Source organism: Oncorhynchus masou, chromosome 31, assembly GCF_036934945.1.
Source record: "Oncorhynchus masou masou isolate Uvic2021 chromosome 31, UVic_Omas_1.1, whole genome shotgun sequence".
Lineage (NCBI taxonomy): Eukaryota > Metazoa > Chordata > Actinopteri > Salmoniformes > Salmonidae > Oncorhynchus > Oncorhynchus masou.
In genome coordinates this window covers 80,991,557-81,008,657 of record NC_088242.1, presented here as the reverse complement: position 1 = coordinate 81,008,657, position 17,101 = coordinate 80,991,557, and the positions used below count along the sequence as shown (strand labels likewise).

Below are 17,101 nucleotides of genomic sequence, written 5' to 3'. Positions count from 1 at the left end.
GTGAGATAAAGTGCTGTTCTCTCTGACAGAAAAGCACCAGAACCCATATCTAAGGATGTGTCCCAAATGGCACTGTGTTCCCTATATAGTGCACTACTTTTTGACCAGAGCCCTATGGTACCTGTTCAAAGTAGTGCACTACATAGGGAATAGGGTACCATTTGGGATGCATTCTCAGTCCCTCAGAAGGCGAAGGGACCCATTAAGAAGGATCCTGAACAGCTTTTACCCCCAAGCCATAAGACTGCTGAACAGTTAATCAAATTTGCCACCCAGACTATTGACATTGACCCCTTTTTATTATTATTATTTATTTATTTATTTATTTTGTTTGCACTGGCTGTATGAACACTGTAGACTCTACCCACACACTCACACATACTACACTGAACCTCCAACACACACATACATACACACACACTACATATGCCCACAAACACATTCACACACACACACATGCATTTTGACGCCACACACACTCACTCGCACATAGACACACTTTCACACTCCTTCACACTCTTCACATATGTTGCTGCTACTCAGTTTATCTATCCTGTTTGCCTAGCCACTTTTACCCTTACTTACATGTACATATTACCTCAACTACCTCGTACCCCTGCACATTGACTCGTTACCAGTACTCCTTGTATGGCATTGCTATTTTATTGTTGCTTTTTCCTTTTATGACATTTTTTTATTTTGCAAATATTTTTCAACTCTGCATTGTTGGGAATGGGCTCGTAAGTAAGCATTTCAAGGTAAAGTGAAATTTGGCGCATATGACCTATTTTGATTTGTATTTTCCAACACAGCTTCATGTGTTGGGGTGTATTAAACATCAATGTTAGAGTAAGAGCCAAGCTGCTGTGGCTATGTGATGGACTGTGTGATTGGCTCTAAATTGAGGCATCAGTAAAGCGCTCTAAAGGTTGAAGCTAGTCTCATTATTAGTATTCTTACCACAGGAGAAAAGACAAGGGGCAGATCGTGTAGGTTTTTCTCATACGGAAATCATTATTTTCTGGGTCTCTGAAAATTACTGTAGTATCACTTTTCTTTTTATACCTCAAAAGGACAATTTGAAATGCGTCTCTATTTTGAAGTACACAGTAATTTAGTCAACTATCGGCATTTGCACATTGCAAACCTCACGAGATTTATCTAGTGTGTTATTACCATTCAGAGGGACTGTGTGTGTACAGAAGGATAGCGGTTGTGTACCATCCAGTGCATTGTGACCTGGCCGGTGTGTTTTCCAGCGTGTTTTAATGTCACAAGGTGGAGGGAGGCTAATTGGTGTTGACTGAGGGGCACAGCTCACTCCCCAACGCAATCACTGCTGGGATGAGCCTGACCCACACAGCGTGCAAACGCCAAGACTGCTGACAAACACCCTGTGGTGCTGAAACCAGGCCAGTCTGTAAATAGCAACAGCATATGACAGCAACCGCACTCCTACTGTATCCTTCATCACCAGAGACACTTCCCCTGTGTTTGTCAGGCAGCATTAGAGACAGCTACAACTACTAGCACCTGTTATTCAGAGAGAAGGTTGATAGATGATGGTGATTCATTCAAAGAGGCAAGATTCCTTAAGATTAATGAGTGTCGTGAAGGAGCGTAAGCCCACTCACTCCCTCAGACAAATCCCCCATCATTTCCTTACATGCTTGATAGCATAGCAAGGAGTTTATTCCGTAAAATACATTAGCATTCATATACAGTAGCTTGTCATGACACACACGCACGCATGTGCACACACACACACACACACACACACACACACACACACACACACACACACACACACACACACACACACACACACACACACACACACACTGCATTCCTCAGTGTCTGCGGAGTTCATTCATACCAGTCCATTATTCTAAACTCAGGTACTGTAGCGGTATGATTCCTCTCACTTCATTCTCGCTATGATTTATCACTTCTGGTTGTTGCCTTGAAAAGAGACAATGACTGTACTGCTTTTTAAACAGAATTGAGACAGAATTGTTGTTGCATCCTAATGTGCTTCTTTTCACTCCATTGTGTTAATTGTTTCGCTTTCCAAAACAGTTTGATGCTTTTCCATGTTTGTTTTGGTCTTTTTAAAGATTACTCATTGACTGGTTTTTGAAATAGATGAAAAGATGTTGAGCATTGTCTCTCGCCCATTAAAACACAATCAACAAAGCGCATAATCTCCCCACCAATGTTTAGGCAATTGTTCTGAAGAGATACTAATGGCTTCCTAGTTGTTTTACTGAGAGGCCTGTTTGCGTAGAGTGATTATAACATGTAGCTTGAAAATAATCGGAGACTCTTGGGATTTTAACATAAAGGAGACAGCTATTTTTCCTCTATCAATTACAGCTGCAGACTCTGCTGAATGAAGGAAATTGAGTTGCATTTATTCTCCCTCCTAATATACCATGCTCTGCCTCCTTCGACCTAAGCAATATATTGTGGAAATTCTTACACAGAGACACTCAAAGTCAATCTTAAATGAATCATTGTTTATTGTCAGCATGCTTGAGAGGTTCCAACAAAGTTAATTCCCTATAGTGAACGTCTGTCAGAAGCTCGAACGGGGCAGTCCCGTTAGTTCCCTTTTATACTGACAAGTCATATTTGCATGATTTAGCTTATTCACTGTTCCCCGAGCGCCGAAGACGTGGATGTCGATTAAGGCAGCCCCCCGCACCTCTCTGATTCAGAGGGGTTGGGTTAAATGCTGAAGACACATTTCAGTTGAAGGCATTCAGTTGCACAACTGACTAGGTATCCCCTTTTCCCTTTCATAATTCATTAATCATTGTTTGCTTCATTCATGTGACCGACCAATACTGGGTCATGCATGTGACAGACCAATACCTCACAAGGCTTCTTCTCTCTGAGCGGAGACCTTAAAACGGAGATATCTCTAAACAAGGCTCTATGTGTGAGGACTCGTTAAATCAGTCACTTGCATGAACACAGAAATTGGTTTATAGAGAAACACAAACATAGAACATAGAAATTGGTAAATAGAAAAGCACCAACATAGCGTTTTCCATCACAAATACATAGACAATTAACATGTAGCATCACAGTAAGTGGAGTGCTGCCTAGAGAGAAACCTATTGAGGAACTATTTTTTTATTGTAATATGTAGAATCATTTAAAAACATATAATTCATACGGAAAGCAGTGGCACCTACTGAATTGTCTGAAAGACAGAAATGTCTAAAAACTCTCCAAACAGAATAGCCTATCTATATACTCTTGCTCCGTTCACCGAAGGTGCTTCAACAAAGTACTGAGTAAATGTTCTGAATGATTATGTAAATGTGATTTTTGTTTTTGCTTTTGCTTTATCATTATAGGTTATTGTGTGTAGATTGATGAGGGGGAAACAATATTTTATACATTTTAGAATGAGGCTGTAATGTAACAATTTTCTACACACAATAACTTACAATGACAAAGCAAAAACAAATTTCACATTTACATAATCATTCAGACCATTTACTCAGTACTTTGTTGAATGTGGAAAAAGTGAAGGGGTCTGAGTACTTTTCGAATTCAATGTATACAGTAGATCGCTGGTTGTTGGTTGAGCTCTGTTTGCATTGCACTGCGTTGAATCACAATATGAGCATTTTATTTACCCCAACAGTTTTTTGAGATTCTGCATGTTGTGTATAATCCTTTTGACTGTTTTCTTTTGTTTGTGTACTTCACAAAGAGTTGCTGTGACCACTCTCCAAGGGTCTCTCAGGGGAAACCCATTTCACACCTCACACCTGTACAGGTTACCCACTTAAACATACAGTGAAACAGGACTATATAAGCACCACCTAATTATTATTTATTATATTAGCTAATGGGGTTAGGAATACATTTATAAAAGATTGAATCTACTGCCTTGTAGTGAGTCGTTACGCATAAAGAAAATATATAGACAGTTCTGTGAAGTTGACTACATGACTATCTCACTCAGATATCATATTAAAACCTGCAAACATTTCTCTCCACCCTATTGGAAAATATGTAGAATTGCAGGAAATTTGCTGTTTAAACAGCAACATTTTCTCTTCGCCCCATGGCACGAAATTAACTCTAAAATGTAAAAAATGTATCTTCTGTCAAAAGTGGGCTGCTAAAATGTTTTGCTTGTAATGTGGTGGTGGGGGAGAGGTACGCACATGTGGGTATGCAGACCTGCGAGCAACTGTCGCCCTTCAAGATTTTTGATGGCCCCCACCCCCATCAAAGTTGCCCATCCCTAACCTAAAGTATGAGTAAAGGATGTTGTTCTTTGAGTACATGGAAGACCTAGACGCACAGCCTCCAGTGTTCCCCTCCATCTCCTCAGGGTCTCCACTGATGAAGAAAAACTACACTTGAGCTCTCCCTCCTTCCCTAGCTTTGTATGAGGTCTTAAAGCTAATCTGGGGCCCTTGTCTTTAGTAGAGGATCCTAGGGTTGGCCATGCATGACCAGCTGTCCTGTCTTTACACCTCTCCCCAGATATCGATGAGTGTGCAGAGGGGAAGCACTACTGCAGGGAGAACACCATGTGTGTCAACACCCCCGGCTCCTTCATGTGTGTCTGCCACACGGGTTACATCAGGATCGATGACTACTGCTGCACAGGTGAGTCCTTTCTTCTGGCAGACTCTTATAGCTGCTAACAGGAGAGACCCATACTGCCCTACCAAGCAAAAAGGCAGTAACTGCTCATTTGAAAAAGAGTTCATGTCATTTTTGCTACGTGAAATACATGCTTAATAATGTGGACAAGTGTCCTTCCACTATTTTTTCTTGGAGAAAATGGGGGTCATGTCAGCAGTAACTGCATAAAGTTATTGTGAAACCACGTTAATAAAAGCCATTTTTCTTAGTTCCACGATATGAGCAGTTACTGCCTTTTTGCTTGGTAGGGCAGCATACTGTACTTGTTTCATGTTTATGACTTCGGACTAACCCGTTGAAAGCTGCAGACTTGCCTTTTCAACAGAAGTTATTGGAAGGGATATTATTTAATAAGGTAACTTAGCTGTGCTCAGTGTGTGTGTCAGCGTTTGTGTGTGTGTCAGTGTGTGCCCGCAATTGTGACTCATGCTTGTGAGCCTTTTTAAAACATTTCCAGAAATATCATCATATGATGAAACCACTTCAAACACTGCATAGCCATGTACAGTTTTATTTCTTTCATCACATTCCCAGTGGGTCAGAAGTTTACATACACTCAATTTAGTATTTGGTAGCATAATAAGAATTGAGATATCTGAGAGAGCCATGTGAGTGAGAGGTGCTTCGGAGCACGCAGCCGGGAGAAGGGAATTATAATTGTTATATTCAGCCCAAGGGCACAACGGACACTGGCCGCAAAAGGCCTGCATTTTTTTAGAGGGCATTACGGCCACACAAAGGGGATGCCACCTCAAATTCAAGGGATTATCAAGTGCTTGTCAAATTTTGAATGAGAGACAGAGAAAAGGTGTGCAGCCTCCACAAAAACAAAGCAGAGCTCATGCTTTCCATGCAACTTAAAACAAATCATCATTAGTCACATGATGCAGCCTTAGAATGAATAAAAAAATCTAAACATATAGCCCAATTATACCAGGCTTTAACTTCTTGACTGATGTCTTGAGATGTTGCCTTAATATATCCATATAATCCAAATATCCATATAATTTTCCATATAATTTTCCATCCTCATGACGCCATCTATTTTGTGAAGTGCACCTTCCTGAGCGATATGACGGCTGCTTGCGTACTATTGTTTGTACAGATGAACGTGGTACCTTAAGGTTTGGAAATTGCTCCCTAGGATGAACCAGACTTGTGGAGGTCAAAACATTTTTTTATGAGGTCTTGGCTGATTTCTTTTGATTTTCCCATGATGTCAAGCAAAGAGGCACTGAGTTTGAAGGTAGACCATGCACAAAGTAGATGTCCTAACCGACTTGCCAAAACTATAGTTTGTTAACAAGAAAAACTAGTTTTAATGACTCCAACCTAAGTGTTTGTAAACTTCCAACTTGTACATACAACCTCAAATAACCAGTGCACCCGCACATTGACTCTGTATCAGTACCCCCTGTATATAGTTTCGCTATTGTTATTTCACTGCTGCTATTTAATTACTTGCTTACTGTTATCTCTTATTCTTATCTGTATTTTTTTTAACTGCATTGGTGGTTAGGGGCTCGTAAGTAAGCATTTCATTGTAAGGTCTACACCTGTTGTATTCGGAGCATGTGACTTGGCGCATGTGACTTGAATCTTGAATCTTGAATTCTTTGAAAGCGCTATATCAGTTGAACAAATTAGAGCAGGCAGGGCGTGCATGTGACAGAGTGGGGAGGGAGAAGAGGCAGCCAAGTCAATCTATACTGAACAACAATATAAACACAACATGCAACAATTTCCACGATTTTACTGAGTTACAGTTCATGTAAGGAAATCAGTCAATTCAAATAAATAAATTAGGCCGTAATCTATGGATGTCACAGGATTGGGCAAGGGCACAGCCATGGGTTGGCTTGGGAAGGTATAGGCTCACCTACTTGGGAGCCAGGCCCACCCATTGGGGAGCAAGGCCCAGCCAATCAGAATGAGTTTTTCCCCACAAAAGGGCTTTTTTACAGACAGAAATACTCCTCATTTCCATCAGCGGTCCAGGTGGCTGGTCTTAGATGATCCCGCAGGTGAAGAAGCCGGATGTGGAGGTCCTGGGCTGGCGTGGTTGAAAGTGGTCTGCAGTTGTGAGGCCAGTTGGACATACTCTACGCCAAATTCTCTAAAACGACATTGGAGGTGGCTTATGGTAGAGAAATTAACATTAAATTCATCTCTGGTGGACATTACTGCAGACAGCATGCCAATTGCACGCTCCCTCAACTTGTGACATCTGTGGCATTGTGTTGTGTGACAAAACTGCATGACCTATGCCATACCTGTCAAGTGGATGGATTATCTTGGCAAAGGGGAAATGCTCACCAACACGGATGTAAACTTTTTTTTTGTGCGTATGGAACATTTCTGGGATCTTTTATTTCAGCTCATGACAGATGGAACCAACACTTTTAATATATTTATAGCCTCCAATAGCCTCCAATACCCTACTCAATAAATTGGGATGCAGTCTATCACAGTGCCATCCGTTTTGTCACCAAAGCCCCATATACTACCCACCACTGCGACCTGTACGCTCTCGTTGGCTGGCCCTCGCTTCATACTCGTCGCCAAACCCACTGGCTCCAGGTCATCTACAAGACCCTGCTAGGTAAAGTCCCCCCTTATCTCAGCTCGCTGGTCACCATAGCAGCACCCACCTGTAGCACACGCTCCAGCAGGTATATCTCTCTGGTCACCCCCAAAACCAATTCTTCCTTTGGCCGCCTCTCCTTCCAGTTCTCTGCTGCCAATGACTGGAACGAACTACAAAAATCTCTGAAACTGGAAACACTTATCTCCCTCACTAGCTTTAAGCACCAGCTGTCAGAGCAGCTCACAGATTACTGCACCTGTACATAGCCCATCTATAATTTAGCCGAAACTACTACCTCTTTCCCTACTGTATTTATTTATTTTGCTCCTTTGCACCCATTATTTCTATCTCTACTCTGCATATTCTTCCACTGCAAATCAACCATTGCAGTGTTTTACTTGCTATATTGTATTTACTTCTCCACCATGGCCTTTTTTTTGCCTTTACCTCCCTTCTCTCACCTCACTTGCTCACATTGTATATAGACTTATTTTTCTACTGTATTATTGACTGTATGTTTGTTTTACTCCATGTGTAACTCTGTTGTGAGTGTCGAACTGCTTTGCTTTACCTTGGCCAGGTAGCAATTGTAAATGAGAACTTGTTCTCAACTTGCCTACCTGGTTAAATAAAGGTGAAATAAATCAACTAAAAAAATAAAAAATTAATATATATTTTTGTTCAATATAAAAAGACTGCAAGCAAGATTCCTCGTCTTTCTTCTCCTCTGTTATTCTCTGTTCTCCCCTGTTCTGTTTCTCTATCAGCAGTACTGTAGCCCTCCATGTTCAGGTCAGCCAGTTCTCCTCACACCAGATTGAAATGCCACATGGTGACACAGTTACTACTGACACAAGCACTCTTTTTCTGTAGAGCTACCCTTAGAGTTGTGTTCCCTTAGAAGGTATAGGCTCACCCACTTGGCAGGCAGAGTTGTGTTCCCTTAGAAGGTATAGGCTCACCCACTTGGGAGGCAGAGTTGTGTTCCCTTAGAAGGTATAGGCTCACCCACTTGGGAGGCAGAGTTGTGTTCCCTTAGAAGGTATAGGCTCACCCATTTGGGAGGCAGAGTTGTGTTCCCTTAGAAGGTATAGGCTCACCCATTTGGGAGGCAGAGTTGTGTTCCCTTAGAAGGTATAGGCTCACCCATTTGGCAGGCAGAGTTGTGTTCCCTTAGAAGGTATAGGCTCACCCATTTGGGAGGCAGAGTTGTGTTCCCTTAGAAGGTATAGGCTCACCCACTTGGGAGGCAGAGTTGTGTTCCCTTAGAAGGTATAGGCTCACCCACTTGGGAGGCAGAGTTGTGTTCCCTTAGAAGGTATAGGCTCACCCACTTGGGAGGCAGAGTTGTGTTCCCTTAGAAGGTATAGGCTCACCCATTTGGGAGGCAGAGTTGTGTTCCCTTAGAAGGTATAGGCTCACCCATTTGGGAGGCAGAGTTGTGTTCCCTTAAAAGGTATAGGCTCACCCATTTGGGAGGCAGAGTTGTGTTCCCCTAGAAGGTATAGGCTCACCCACTTGGGAGGCAGAGTTGTGTTCCCTTAGAAGGTATAGGCTCACCCACTTGGGAGGCAGAGTTGTGTTCCCTTAGAAGGTATAGGCTCACCCACTTGGGAGGCAGAGTTGTGTTCCCTTAGAAGGTATAGGCTCACCCATTTGGGAGGCAGAGTTGTGTTCCCTTAGAAGGTATAGGCTCACCCATTTGGGAGGCAGAGTTGTGTTCCCTTAGAAGGTATAGGCTCACCCACTTGGGAGGCAGAGTTTTGTTCCCTTAGAAGGTATAGGCTCACCCACTTGGGAGGCAGAGTTGTGTTCCCTTAGATTGTTTCAGGTAGTGAGTTGAAGAAACAGACTTCGGGAAAGATTTACTAAGTTAAGTTTGCATCAATAAAGTTTGTGGTTATAAGAAGAGAATGATACTGCAGCTAAAAAGCTTACAATTTCTTCTATAGTCCATGTTTTTACCGTGGATGTCATATGTAGGTGCAGACCTTGAATAGATAAATAGCAAATACACTACTTGAACTTGAGTAGACCTTTGTGACTACACTCAGGCTTTAATGACGATCATTTGATTATGGCCCTGACTTCTTGATGACCCACAAACTGTTGACGAACAACCATTGTTCCATTAGTCATTTTAATCAGTCTTACTCTTCACAATAAACAATATCACAAAGATAAAGAAAGAAATCAAATATTTAAATTAACATCATGACTAATATTGTTACTGAACAGCAAGCCCATGTCTCCTTCCAGTTGTAAAGATGACTCGATGGTATACCCATAGATACAGTATGTAGCATGGTCGTCATGTTCGCTGTGAGTGCATTACATTGAGAGTTATGAGGCTAAGTAGATCCCTGTGTGTGTCGTCTCTGATCGGGACACAAAACATTTCCTCTTCTTCTGTAATTAAAAAAGCAATTACCACTAATTCAAACTAACTCAGCACTGAGGAGAGGAGAGGAGGTAGAATGCAGAGTAAAGGAGCAGCCTGCCTGGCTGAGATGTGCCAGAAAGAGGGGTTGCATCCCAAATGGCACACTATTCTCTTTATAGTGCACTACTTTTGACCAGGGCCCGTAGGGAGGGCCCATAGGGCTCTGGCCAAAAGTAGTGCACTATATAGGGAATATGGTGCATTTAGGACATAGCCAGAGAAAGGATTCGGGCCTGCTGCAACGCTGCTTTCCTCCCCCTCCCTCCCTCCCCTCTGAGCTTCTGGGTTTGAATTAAAGCAGTAAGAGTCTATAAGACCCACCAAGACAATGCAACAACACAGCAGATTTTTACATTTCCTGACTGCCACAACTATGCCCATGGTGGGTTTCCCCTTGTTGATGGGAACAGGAAAGAAAATAGGATATGGGAATGGAAGGTGGTGAGGCTGTCAGTAGGTATTTTAGGAATGTTTCAGAAGGAATAATCATGAGAATTCTCACTCATCTCACATTTTTTGTTTTCTTATTTATTCAGTGAAGAAAAGACACACCTTGCGTACTCAGTCTTTTTCTCTAGTGTTAGTTCTCCTTAGACACACCCTGAATCACATTCCCCTCAGTTATATTTCTATGCATCTTAGAGCCGGATGCAGTCTCCTATTCATTTGTCTCCTATCCTGCAACCCATTAGTTTCACCGATTTTACAATGAAGATTAATACTGCAGCCCAGTGGATTAAGTTGTGTCTCTGTATTTTACATAGAATCTTATTAAAATGCCTTCAAGTCAGAGCCATGCACACCTCTGTTATGCATCCTGATTAAACCGAGGCGTATTCAGGGGGCCTGATGTAATGACTTTCTGCCTGCTACAGTACAGTCAAATTACTGTCGTAATCTCTCTCTGAGTTATTGGACTATCAGTGTATATTCACAATCATTGCCTCAGCGCATGATATAGAATCGCTCATATAGAGCCACACTCCACCTCTTATCTGATATTAAAAAGATAAATTATGGTTAAATTGTACTTAATTCAAAACTTGTCCGATGGACCCATATGTGGCTAAATCAAATCAAACCGACATAATCTTATTAGAGCACATACACAAGGCACTGCCTCCGACAAGATTCAATGTTTATTTCCAGAGTATGCCATCTCGCCCATTCCTGTTGCACTGTGATATGTTAGCGATAGGGGCCCTGTGCTAAGCTTGCCATGGGGTTCTATTCATTATTAATAGCAATCAAACATCTGTTTCTGTTTGAACAGGGTCCAGAGGGAATGGGCTATTCCCCAAATGGCTTAGATAGGAAATATAGCACCAGCTCAACAAAACACAAAATATAATATCTCCCATGTCCATTAGAATAACTCATTCAACATGAGGATCTTTATTATTCTCCGTGGATTCGAGCAATTACTAGATTGCAAACCTCAGCAGAAATAATGCACAGGTAGCCTAATTATATTGCTTTTTCATAAGTGCATGTATCTGTACTAGTACGTATAGTGATTTAAGATAGAGTTACTCAATTAAATAAGTGTATTCTAACAGTAATTCTGGATTAAAAGGCTTACCCCTGAGAGATTTTCTATAGTAACATCATGAGGTTCTGGGTTCAAGTGAACATGGTATTTACATAAAACACCCCACAGTGAAAGGGGTCACTATTTAACATCCCAGCTGGTCAATGTCAAATAGAGTCAGGACAGAAAGGAGCAACCCAACTTTCCCCTGCTCTCTGACTATCATTTTAGCCTTGATCTTGAAGGAAAGTGCGCTCCTTTTTTTTACCTTTATTTAACTAGGCAAGTCAGTTAAGAACAAATTCTTATTTTCAATGATGGCCTAGGAACAGTGGGTTAACTGCCTGTTCAGGGGCAGAATGACAGATTTGTACCTTGTCAGCTCGGGGATTTGAACTTGCAACCTTCCGGTTACTAGCCCAACGCTCTAACCACTAGGCTACCCTGCCGCTCCTCACTCCTAGAGATGGGTTGCCTTTGAATGTTTATTAGAGGGCTGCTGTCCTGAGATGTGAGGTGTGTGACCCCGCTCTTATCCGATGATAACCAATCCGACCTTGGTCTCAGAGGTAGTAGGAAAGGAGGGAGGGAAGGTGAAAGGGAGGGCGGAGGTGGTGATGAAGGGAGGGCGGAGGTGGTGATGAAGGGAGGGCGGAGGTGGTGATGAAGGGAGGGCGGAGGTGGTGATGAAGGGAGGGCGGAGGTGTATTTGAAGGGAGGGCGGAGGTGTATTTGAAGGGAGGGCGGAGGTGGATTTGAAGTGAAGGCGGAGGTGTATATGAAGGGAGGGCAGAGGTGTATTTGAAGGGAGGGCGGAGGTGGTGATGAAGGGAGGGCGGAGGTGGTGATGAAGGGAGGGCAGAGGTGGTGATGAAGGGAGGGCGGAGGTGGTGATGAAGGGAGGGCGGAGGTGTATTTGAAGGGAGGGCGGAGGTGTATTTGAAGGGAGGGCGGAGGTGGATTTGAAGTGAAGGCGGAGGTGTATATGAAGGGAGGGCGGAGGTGTATTTGAAGGGAGGGCGGCGGTGGGGCAGTGGGGATTAGAAAGGATAACTTCCACTGTGTGAAGTCAAAGGGCCTGGCATGTATAGAGGATTATGGGAAAACAGTGGGCCTTGACCCCCGTCTCCTCCCCATCCTTTCATGTTTTTTTCCCACTCTATTATATCTCCCTTTATCTCAGATATTGCATCTTATTATGACGTTGATACTCTCCCAAAGATGGAAAACAGACACTGCTATTTCAACACAGCCTTCACATTTAGAACAGTTATTATGATATGCCTGTGAAGACCCAGAATGTCTCCATTTTGCATAAAGATCAGTGCGTTCTCCATGAGTTTATAAGTAGTTCTAGATGCAGTGACTGTATTAACTGATACAGTGACTGTATTACCACGGCCTAATGCAGTTTTAGTTACAGTGTGTCGGTCAAATTGTTGGACAAAGGCGGAGTTGGCTCCAGGCTGGGCTGAGGCTCCAGTCAGTCAGTCTGCTGTAGCACGCTACAGAGGGCTCCCTAGTGACAGCCTGTACATAATTGATTGTTTATCTGTCTGTAGCATGAGCAGCACTCGTCAAGAAGAAAAACCCCTACACAGGACGCAAAGGCACACACATACACAGATGGACGCACGCAGACACATGTACTGTACGCGCACACACACACACACACACACACACACACACACACACACACACACACAAAGGATAACCTCTTTGCAGACACACACACACACACGCACCTAGTCTGCCAATTTCTCCATCCTGTCGATTCAGAGTGATGGCATACAACTCCCCGGCAGGCATAGACAGATGTGACCTTGGGCAAATCTCCTCTGTTTTTACTCTCCTCTTCCGTTGGTTTTATATGCTATCTGCATCTCATACGACACCCTGTTCCCTATAAAGTGCACTACTTTTGACCAGGTCCCATAGGGTTCTGGTCAAAACTAGTGCACGTTGTAGGGAAAAGGGTGCCATTTGGGACACATCATATATGCTGCCTCAGTGGGGACTCAGAGCAGGTTTTAATGCAGGACATCAGCAGGTGTGATAGAGCAGCAGGACCGGTGTTCCTCCATGTTCTTGACTCTGTCATATAGACATCATACCCTCAAAGGAGAAGCTCAACGCCACATCACTTTCAATTTGTTTGAGCCTGATACTGTTCAGGAAATGTAATGGATGGGATGATTACAATGAAATGGATGTAGCTTAGGTCTCTCCCGTAGCAAGGAATTCTCATTCAGATACATCCTTGTTCTCAGATAGTAAGATGTTCAGTTTGAGGGACGTTTGATTTTTGCTGTATTAAACAATAGAAGTCCAACAACTACAGAAAAAATACTTCCACTAATTAGGAGAAAAGCACAATATATTAATACTATACTTTGTTATTGTGTAGTAAGACTCCTGAGAGCTAGTAGGTTGGTGTATGAACATGTGTGAGCACAGCAAAGAGGACTTGATGCCAGGCTTAGGATGGCCCAGAAATCCACTAACACAAATGGTAGTGTTATCCAGAGATGAGCAATACAATGTTATGCACCATAGGACTAGAATTATTCTCTCTGCCAAAATGAGTTAGATAGTTTGATAACCAATGGCAGGTTTGGGTCCTTTGGGACCTGACTTTTTGTGTCATTCTAGATACTGAGTCATAACTGAAGTTTTGTTTTGCTTCTATAAAAAGGTACACAGGAAGTTTCCAGTCATTTTTGGAAGGTCACAACGCAACACCAAAAGTTTAGTAAAAAACTTCCTTAAGTGTACACAGTAAGCAAATACTTATCACAAAGTAGTAGTTCGCTACACCCACAATAACCTTGCTAAATATGTGTATGCGACCAATAAAATTGAACCCTCTGGAACGGTCCACACAGAATATATTTATTCCTGCGTGTCTGGGATAAAGATCTCCCGGTGTTCTGCTTGGTACTGATGATAGTGTGTGTCTGCCTCTCTCTGCTTCCTGTGGCTAAGGTGTGATTGACCTGTGTAAGGTGAAGTTTTGTTCAGGTCTTAAAGGTGCTGTTATGGTATGATTGACCTGTGTGAGGTGACGTTTAGTTCTGGTCTTAAAGGTGCGGTTATGGGATGATTGATCTGTGTTTGTTTTGCTGTTCCAGAGCATGATGAGTGTGTGAGCGGACTACACAGCTGCGCCCAGAATGCCCTCTGTTTCAATACGGTGGGGGGACACAGCTGCTCTTGTAAGCCGGGATACACTGGCAATGGTACCATCTGCAAAGGTGAGATCCTACTGACCAGACCCACACAGATACAGTACAGATAGGGTCATTTTTCATTCTAGTACCTTAAAGGTTTCGTCAGCTGTCCCCATAGGAGAACCCTTTTTGGTTCCAGATAGAACACTTTTGGTTCCAGGTAGAATTCCTTCTACAGAGGGTTCTACATGGAACCCAAAATGGTTTTACTTGGAACCAAAAATGGTTCTCCTATGGGGACAGCTGAAGAAACCTTTTTGTAACCCTTTTTTTTCTAGGCCTAAATAAAATGTTAATCGAGCTAAATTAATGTTGAATACTGACTTTGGTACCTGTGTTCTTCCTCTAGCGATGTGTGATGGCCTGTGCCAGAATGGAGGAACCTGCATCTCCCCTAATAACTGCATCTGCCAGCTAGGCTTCACAGGGAAGAGGTGTGAGACAGGTAAGACTTCCTTTGTCCAGTCGGCAGTCCTCTGATTTAAACACTGCATCAAGACTACAGAATAGAACGTATGAGGGAAGAGGTGAAGTGTGGAGTTTACTTTGATTTGCATGTCAAAGGATCAAATATGATTTTTTAAATCAAATCAAACCAAATGTTAGTCACATGCGCCGAATACAACAGCTGTAGACCTTGCAGTGAAATGCTTACTTACAAGCCCTTAACCAACAATGCTTTAAGAAGTTAAGAAAAATAAGTGTTAAAGTAGTCACTCTTGCTGAAGTAGTCACTCTTGCTGAAATCTTAAGAGGATACTTTCAGTGTTATCATCGCTTTGGTGCCAGAGTTTATTTCATTCTCTAGACATACCAGAAAGAGCCCATTAAGTCATCTGCATCCTTGTTTAAAATAAAACCAATGTCTTGTGTTCAATTGGAATACATTTGACTGAGACAATCAAATGAGACTGTTGTCCATTTTAAGTGTTGACCTGGCCCTGACTGTATTAGTGACTGTCTTTATTTACTCTGACAGTACAAATGGCATGTGGTATTTTCACTATACCCCAGCTGAGGTATTTGGAGCTTGCAAGAAAGGCATTTCACTGTACTTCTGACATTAAAACTTGAAACTATTCACAAAAAGCACCCGTCTTCAGTTTCTCCAGAACCATTATCCATAAATACATGGTTTCCCCATTTCCCCTGTTCATTCTCCTTCATTACCTATGTATTATGTTCTGTGGTGACTAATAAGATAGTAATCTGTTATTAATATCACCAGATATTATTCAGTATGGCATTTTCTTTTACAGGGCTTTAAACTTTCTCACTTTCAAATGACAATAGCACACAAACACTGATTCGCTGTGCATTATAGTGCATCAAGCATTATACTGTAGATTTACCACTATACATCAAACTCATCCTATATTGATGTCTATCTTTTGTGATCTGTTTTTTGTATAAATTTCCATCTGCGGTGGTGTATATGTAAGCATCATGGGGAGAGGTTGAAACAGCGTGTAGCTGCTCATGTAGCAGCTTAACACTCCTTATCCCTGATCTATACAACAGATGCTTTGGTCTCAGCCTATTGTACATAGAGAATAGCTGTCAGGACAAGGCAACATGGAAAGCTAATAAAAAAACAGGGCCCTTACAGTTTGAGACTGTCTTTAGGCTCCCAGACAGGGCAGACAGAACAGAAACCGAGATCTGCTGAGCTGAGCCGCTGCCTACTCATTGGTGCAGGTATTGATTGCACATAAAGGACCTTTATGAGGCGTACCTTTTACTGCCTGTCTTAAAGCAAATTGCTTTTCTCAAGGTGCTGTTCTGTCCTGTTTTGTGATGCTGAGGACAGCTGAAGGGAAGGCTAGAAAGCTGGCTGGTGTTATGAGCATAATAACCACGATCTCTTATCACTCCACCTGCTCTCTGCAGTAGACCAGCTCTGATGACCATGTACCCGAGTAAAGATATGGCCAGAGCCCTCAACCATTTAATTACCTTCACTAGTCTGGGCTTTGCCTTCACTAGGTTTTCTCTGTAGAATCTGGAATTTTCTGTTCTGTAGATCTAGCAATAGTGAGTAGCAGAGGACATGGAATTGTGAGAATGTATTTTCTGTTTAATAGGACAGTTTAGAACAGAATGCTTAAAGCCTAATTAGTGACAAACAAATAGTTGTGGTGCAGAGTAACTTTGTCAATCTAATCACTAAATGAGGGAAAACAGTAATGATGATGATGTGGAGCTCAGGCCTCTGTTAATTTTGGGCTCCTTCCTTCCCAACAGTTAATCATCAACGTTGATTTTAATTCACACACACACACACACTCAAACAGATTCCCAGAGAGGGTGCCTCAGGTGACAAGGCTTTTGTCACTACCTCTGCATCTGTTTCTCTCCTCCTTTCCCCTCTGAGAGTCTTCTCCTCCTTTCCCCTCTGAGAGTCTTCTCCTCCTTCCACTCTGTCTCCAGCCCCGTCAGGCTTGTGACAGCTCCTGTCTTCACGTGCCCATTGTGCCCTCAACAAATAGCTGGAGCCACCTCTGGAGTTGCCTGACGACTCAAACTGAATTCTTCCGCTGCTCTAAGTACACTACATACTTCAGTCTGAGACGCCATAGTTGAAGTCATTTGTGGTGACGTCAAAATTAGGGATGTTGCACAAAACATCA

The 17,101-nt window shown here is 42.5% G+C and overlaps 1 protein-coding gene across 1 annotated transcript in view; it reads left to right on the top strand.

The window, feature by feature from the left end:
* The window catches only part of LOC135524539 (protein kinase C-binding protein NELL2a-like), a 104,513-nt gene that overhangs the window by 46,782 nt on the left and 40,630 nt on the right, over window positions 1–17,101 (top strand). Inside the window, exons 13-15 of the mRNA XM_064952158.1 lie at window positions 4,516–4,641; window positions 14,373–14,495; window positions 14,821–14,916. Of these exons, the coding sequence (XP_064808230.1) occupies window positions 4,516–4,641; window positions 14,373–14,495; window positions 14,821–14,916 (345 nt within the window). The remainder of the gene's footprint in view (window positions 1–4,515; window positions 4,642–14,372; window positions 14,496–14,820; window positions 14,917–17,101) is intronic.